The sequence below is a fragment of the Bufo bufo genome, chromosome 3 (assembly GCF_905171765.1).
Source record: "Bufo bufo chromosome 3, aBufBuf1.1, whole genome shotgun sequence".
In the NCBI taxonomy this organism is placed as follows: domain Eukaryota; kingdom Metazoa; phylum Chordata; class Amphibia; order Anura; family Bufonidae; genus Bufo; species Bufo bufo.
The window spans coordinates 512,791,430-512,799,051 of NC_053391.1; the positions used below are offsets into that span (position 1 = coordinate 512,791,430).

At 36.7% G+C, this 7,622-nt stretch overlaps 1 protein-coding gene across 9 annotated transcripts in view; it reads left to right on the top strand.

Annotated features, from left to right (window-relative positions):
- Positions 1–4,660, top strand: part of KLF12 (Kruppel like factor 12) — a 249,267-nt gene extending 244,607 nt beyond the window's left edge. For all 9 annotated transcript variants that reach the window (XM_040425358.1, XM_040425351.1, XM_040425353.1 and 6 more), the window contains one exon: positions 1,433–4,660. In XM_040425358.1, the coding sequence (XP_040281292.1) occupies positions 1,433–1,614 (182 nt within the window). In that variant the 3' untranslated portion in view covers positions 1,615–4,660. The remainder of the gene's footprint in view (positions 1–1,432) is intronic.
- Positions 4,661–7,622: the final 2,962 nt, after the last annotated feature.

The following is a 7,622-nucleotide window of genomic DNA, read 5'->3' on the forward strand; positions in this document are numbered from 1 at the left end:
GAGAGGGAGAGTCATCAGAAACAGGAGCAGAGCTCTGACAGATTTATGTCCAGTTCAGCAGCAGCTAGGTGAAGGACTTGCACACACTTTGCATTAAGGAAGCAAATAAAAATAAAAAACTCAGTGCAAAGGCATCCATAGCCTTTAAAGACTGTCATGCAATAAACGCAAAAGAAACAATGAATGATGGTACATAAAGTAACAGTGCTGAATATTGTTGAAGGTGTTATCCTATTGTTTATGTATGGCAAGCAATAATGTATTTTCTGATTACATAACTGTGTGAGGGCCTAATAACTGATGACCAAAGCGAGCTTTGGATGCTACATCCAAAGTTGCTTTGTTCGAAACTTCAGATTAATACTGTACAGATATCAGTCTCTGTAAAGTATTTAAAAAGTATGGTCTCCGATGAGCCAAGGTTAGTTATTCACAAAGTTACCCGAGATTTCGTTGAATAACTTAGGCAGTTGATTTTTAAAACTTTAAAACAACTTTAAAACTTTGAACCAAACTGTGCTTTGGTTCCGAGGTAACCGTCGGAACCGAAGCCGAGTTAATTTCCAAGTTTTAATGTGGTTTTCCACTTTAAAAATTAACTGCTTAAGTTATTCAATGAAGTCTTGTACGAATTTGCAAATAACTGACTTCGGCTCATCGGAGTTCATACATTTTAATACTGTACGGACACAGATCTTGATTAAGTGGTCAAAAGCCCTATTTTTATTATTTTTTTGAAATTCTGGGGTGCGGGTGTGATAAATTAGGACCATTGTCTTTTTTTCTCCTTGCAGGCTGTGAGCTCTTTTACTACCCCCTCCTGAGATCACAGCCAGCGGAAGGAGGAGCTGCTTTAAGCCTTCATATCTCAGGCTCTGTAGAAGACAGAGATATGGGCCTGGTTTTGTTTGAAAGCTGGCAATCTAAGAAGCCTTTAGAAATCGGGATGGGAAATCTGCTTTCACTTTCAGCTGATGTCACTCCCGACCCTGTTTTTAAAGGCTGTATTTACTGATGTAGAGAAGATAAAGCTGTGATTCTGGTCCTGTTAAAGCTTCGAAACAAGAAAATGTATATTGGAAAGAGTTGCTAGATTTAATCTTTAACAAAAAACAAACGGGCTATGTGAACAGACAGACAGATTTATAGGATGGATTAGTGCAAAATGTTATACTCTCTGCAAAGCTTTGATAATTTTTGGACATGTTAAAATTGTCTAATTAAAGAGTAAATAATTGTATTCCCCACTATGTAAGTTTTAGGAGGAATAACAGAGCACATCATAGTATTATAGGAAAAAAATATCCAGAATTGCTTAACCAGCAGACAGTGTACAAGGTCCTCTTTAATGAAATAGTGTTGACATGTTATATACTTGATATGAAGAATGAGGTGAATGCAAGTAACATTCTTTTTTTATGTTTTTGAAAAGGTGAGAAACCTTACATGTGTACATGGGAAGGATGCACCTGGAAGTTTGCACGCTCAGATGAACTAACAAGGCATTACCGCAAACATACAGGAGTGAAGCCATTTAAATGTGCAGACTGTGATCGCAGTTTCTCTCGTTCGGATCACTTAGCGTTGCATCGACGGAGGCACATGCTGGTCTAGGTCATCTTTCAAACGTGCAGAAAAGCGGGTTCTTTTCTTATGAATCTATTCAGCTGGGCTGAATCCACCTACAGTGTTATGAAAGCAAGGATGCTCACAAGTGATCCAAAGTGAAGGAATATAACAGGAAGTGCCATGCTTCCCAAGTTTCTGAAATATCAAGTCCAAGCATGGAATCTCCAGTACATGTCCATACCTCAGACCCAGACAATTTCACACTGAGGACTCAGGCTCTTTTTATGGGCCATGACCTGCATCATTTTACACAGCATCTATTGTACATTTCCCTTATATATGGACTGATGTTTTTGAAAGATTCTCTCCTAATTTTCAAAAATGATGTATCATAGACTGTTTTGCAGATCATGAAAAACGTTCAATTGATTGATACTTATTTTTTTTCTTTTGGGAATTTTTTTTTTTGTAAAGTAACCATGAAATAGTGGACTATTGACTACAGGTACATGTATAGAATGGACTGACAGCAAGTTCCTTCATCAGAACATGGGATTTTGCAATAACTGCAATGGTAATGAGATATCCCTCTATCAAGCAAAGCGGGCATAACAATATCGTACTCCTTCTTTGAGTATTCTGAATTTTTTTTTTTTTTATTCTCTTTCGTTGTTGTCTGTGAAAGTATATAGGCCGGTATCTTAAGTAAAGTACTGTTTGTGTTTGTGAATTGACTTGGCCTTGCCTAAAGCCTTCTTATATTTCCTTCACATTTATACATAAATATCCAAAACCATGCACAGGCTCTCAGTATTATTCTGTTTTACAGAGTTAAAAAAAAACACAATTTGAGGTATTATGGCGGAGTTTGGCCCCATCCAGAATAGGAATATGGGGAGAATTAGATAGCACAAACTGGAACAGTTGCACTTCTTGCTGCTAATTAGCAATAATGACTGTCTTATAAGGTTTTACTATAGATCAAGTACTTAAACTGCGTTTTTTACCACATCACAGGAGGCCTTTGTCTAAATATAGTATATTAGATATTAAAACCCTAACACAAGATTAAAAGGCTGCTTATGGTAAAGATTTGACAATTTCAAATGTGAATAAAATGTATAGATGCAACATTATCCCATGGAAGTCAGTCGGAATCTAGCCTTGAGATCAAATATATTTTGTCGTTCTGCATATCAGAATTTTTGTGTAAGATAAGGGAATATTCACCAGCTTTTACCTAGGGAGCAATGTGTTATTTGCTTCACAGTGCATCTCTATTATTAAGCAGTTTACTCTGCGTCTGTAAGAAAGAAAGCAATATAGGATCTGAGTAAACTGATTCATAAAATGTGATCAATGCCAGTATTAATTGCAAATAAATGCATGATCATATGCATTAAGGTCTGTTTTTAGTGTTATATAGCTATAGACTATTTAGTATCGGAAATGCCATATCATAAATTCTCTGTTTACCCCCAAATTGAAGATTGTAGCCTTATCCAATATTAAGCACACTCCTTCCTAATTCTAGTATTGTTTTAGTGTCAAGCAATATGGTTATGTTGGCATCAGTTGTTTGATCTATATTACTGACAACCACATAATAGCCCATGCCAGTACTGATGACCCTGTCAAGCTTTACTTACAGGTTTTGTATTCTAACATACAGCGAGCCTGTCCCGTTAAACACAGGAAGGGAAAGGGTTAAGATCCTAGATAAAATAATTGATGAAAAGTTGTAAGCATGTACGGTATATGTCGGTATATACAACTTGTTTTATAACTGATGGGATACATGTGTTTTAAAGTTTTTGTGTGATTTATTTTATTTTTTATTTTTTTTAACTTGTGTTCAGTGATGTTCCTGAGATGAAGTTTTGTGTTTTATGTTTTCCTGCCTCTTGATATTATCTGTAACTCAGAATAGCTAAAAGAAAAAAGAAAAAAAAAAAAAGATTTTACGAAAATATTTGCACACAGTGTATTACTAATCAGATATGAATTCTAACGAGGGCAAATACCTACAGGTGTAGCAGAGCTGAGCTTATCATTTGAAACCATGGGGCCCATTAAGAAAACTTTGTGGCAGTACAAGCCACCTGAACGATCCTCTTTATTTGTACATGTGGTATAAACCTGTCATATCAGGTGAGAGGTAGAGTACTCTGTGGGTGCATCTATTCATTTATTAGATTACAACCACAAAGTCAGGTTTCCTGGTGCAGTTTTGGAAGCCAAAACAAGGAGTGACTTTAGAAAAGAGAAGTCGTATCTGTCCATTATACTTTCTCTCCTTATAACTCCTGATCCTGATCCACTCCTGATTTTGGCTTCCAAAACTGCATGAAGAAACCCGAATGTGTGATCCATACCCTTATGAGAATATTTTGCACCAAAAATACATAGCAGTTGTATTTTGCTCAAGCAAAGGTTCAGCTATATTTACTGTAGTTATTGGGACAGTTATTAAATACCTTGGGTGTTAAAGCTATTGTAATACCCTATGTCCTGAACATCAGTGATTGATTTTCTGGTACTTATATGCCAATGTATCGTACTTGCACCAGATTCTATCAACAAAATATCTGTGCAACCGGAAAATGATATAAAATACGAAAAATATATTTAATAAATGTTCCCTTTTGTGTTAAATGATAAATTCAGCTCTTTTCTTCTGCATCAGTAGAAAGGAAGAATTAATATGCTGAATATCAGTTTCTCTCTATTGGGGCATGAAGAATACAAGACTTTGTATGAAAACTTTAGTATGAAATCTCGTATGTATTTACCTAATATTTAAGAAAATAAAGCACAAGAGATGATTTTAGAAACTATAGGAAATGTTTTATGGGATATTGTTGAATATTGCTAAATGTTTGTGAAACACATTTTGTACTGTTTCTTAATTGCAAGACATCGACTTTAATAATAGTGACTCCTAAAGCATACCCAGTACACTGTATAGGAAAGCCTGTGGTATATCCAGAATATGCAGTCTACAAGGTAGATTGTGAGATGGTTAATTATGTACAAATCATGATTGTGTTTATATTAAAAGGGAACAATCAAAAGCGTTTTCCCGAACAGAGTTCCCTTTTATCGTTACATTATTTTTGTTCCAGAAACCCCTTCCCTTATCAGAGTGCTCCTGGTCTTGTGCTTCCTCTTGTCAGTGTTGACATTGGGAATATTATGTAGATGCAAATCATGAGCCACATCAGTATCCAAATCCTGATCATAGGATCGGGAATGTTATCAGGGATGGTATAGTCTGTAACATCTCCATGCAGAAATAAAGTACTGACATGTATTTGCCATTTTAGTAGTATAGAAGTCTACATATTAATGGGGATACCCATCCTAGGATTGTATGACAAGTTGCAAGGAAATGCTAGAACATTCTAATTGGTGGGGGTCTGACCTCTGGCACCACCATCAATCTCAAGAACAAATTAATTGAAGTCCCATAGACATTTCTCTTGCACTCTGGCATTCCTACCGGATGTTCCAGGAATTTTCCAGTTTCCTGTATAGTGGTGGTCTACGGACATTGCTGTAGAAAGGAGCCCCTTTATCCGGACCATTGACGTCCAGACAGGCAAACCTCCATGATCAGAAAGTGATGGCATATCCTAGCGATATGCTAGCCCTTCTAATGGTGGGAAAAACCTTTTTAAACTGCAGTACTGTTGTTAATTTTTTATTTATTTTTTTTACCTATAAAGTCAACTAATTAACATGATATGTTATGTGCAGAAGGAGACATTTAAAAATGTGATTATTGTGTATTTTATGTAGAAATTCTAATATCCCTGTGCAGTAAAACAATTCCAGATTTGGAAAACGACCACATATGTTTGTGATAGAAGCCTTTTGACCAAAATGCCTGGCTATGGATTTTAGCCCACACAGGACAACTCCCAGTATAAATGAAGACTGGAACTGCAAATTGATATATAGTGTGTGGGTGGATTGTCTCTCGGAGGACAGCTAATATATACAATTTGCTAACAACTGAAAAAAATCAAAAAGCATTAACTTGCATATCTTGAGTAGCTGGAAATGAGATCAGAGTGTGCTTAGAGAGTTGAATTTTCATGTAAAAGTGTGCTGCTGGTGGCCCTATCCCATGACATTGCTGGATTTGAAGTATTTTGATGTGAAAGCACAGATATGACCGATTTTATTAATAAAGACACATTTTACAGTTAGCATATGGTACTGTGGTGACAGGAATCAGTTTTATACTTGTAGCTGTCCAGGATTAGCATGTATAACATAGAACCATTTTCTCATCCACTGTCATTAATGTAGGAGATCATTCCTTTGTACGTTGATATATATATATATTTTTATTGTGACCCCAGAATCAAATATTTGTCTACTTATAGCTTGTGTTTACATAGCAATAAATGTTAATAGGTACCAACAGAACACTGTACTGAGAAAACTTAAAGTACTCTTTTACCGTTAGTATGAATCATGCAAACCACTGTATATGACATGCCTTAGGGTTAAAACATAGGTATTCATTCAGATAATTAATGAATCCCTGACTATAGTGTGTATAATATTAACAATATTTCATTTGTCCTAATTTTATATTAGGATAAATATTATATATATTATATCCACATGATATACCATAAATGTCCGATAGGTGCAGATCCTCACCACTGACCCCGATCTCAAGAATTGGACCCAGTCTTGTACTGCGATGGAAAGGTGCAGGGTCGCTCTTTTCACTGCTATGGGACTTCTGAAAATAGCCAAGCACGCATACATTGCTATTTTCAGAAGTCCCATAACAGTGAATGAAGAGAATGGAGAGCCAACCATGAATAGGCAATGTGATAAAATGGAAAATGAACTAATACTGCTGCAATCCCCCACTGCTCCAGTGCTGCCATTCGGGTAGCCTATGCCAGTCCTACAGCTGATCATTCACATGACTGCTGCAGTGATACCTGAAGGTATGGCATGGGACTGCTGAGTCCAGTAGTCTGGCTGCCATGGTCATGTGAATGATATACAGAATTGAAGAGGTGGCACTGGAGTGGAGGGGGATTGAACCAGTGTTTATTCTTTCACATTGCCTACTCTTACCTGAAAATCCCTGACAACCCTTTACTGTTTTGTAGCTGTAATTGTAATTTACAAGAATAATTCATACGGTTTAGCACTTTACATAATAATCCATCGGATTTGCATTCCAACTCTTTTCTCCCACTTTTACCCAGTGATTACGGTATGTCTCCTGATTACCCTTTCATCAACTAACATGTCCAAACTAATCAAATCCAAACCGATTGTAGGTAACATTGGAAGATCCCCCACCGATGTTATTTGGCAACCCTAAATGGCTATTTCTATCCTAGACATTTAGGGTCTCTACTTTTATGGGAGTCATGGAAATAGCCAAAAAGAACTGAGCTGTGACTAGCATAGCGAGAGCCATACATGTGTGCAGCCACCTCTCCATTCACTTACTGCCTGGATGCAGCGGCCAGCAGGACAAGGGACATCATGTAGCTAGGTATTTCTAGGATTAGTGGGGATCTTCTGCCTTGCTCATTGTTATCATGAACATATGATTTTTAAATGCAAGAAATTCTAAGATTATGCTTTATAAATAGGCTTGTCATTGGGAGTAGAATTATTATGACAGATTTGATTTGTATGTCATCCGTTGCTCCCTTAAGTCATTGTTCTGAGTGTGTGGCAACAAACATTGAGTGGTCTATTTTAGCTGGTTTAGAGGCATTTCTCCGTCAATGATTAGCTACCAGTCAAACCGGAATGCCCTGGTCTTACTGTTGAATGAAAACAGGTGATATATGAGTTACTGGACTTCCAAAAAAAGTCACTCATGCTTACAAATTAAACTTTAAACTGGGTTGCTTTCTATTGTTATACGTGGCACACCCTAGCAAAAAATAAATATTACTTATAGTGACCTACAGTGATAGTAATACAGTTCTATATTAAGTCATGCACTGTGTACTTACGTATCTGTGGTTCCTAGATAAGCAAGCCTTCTACATTTCTTC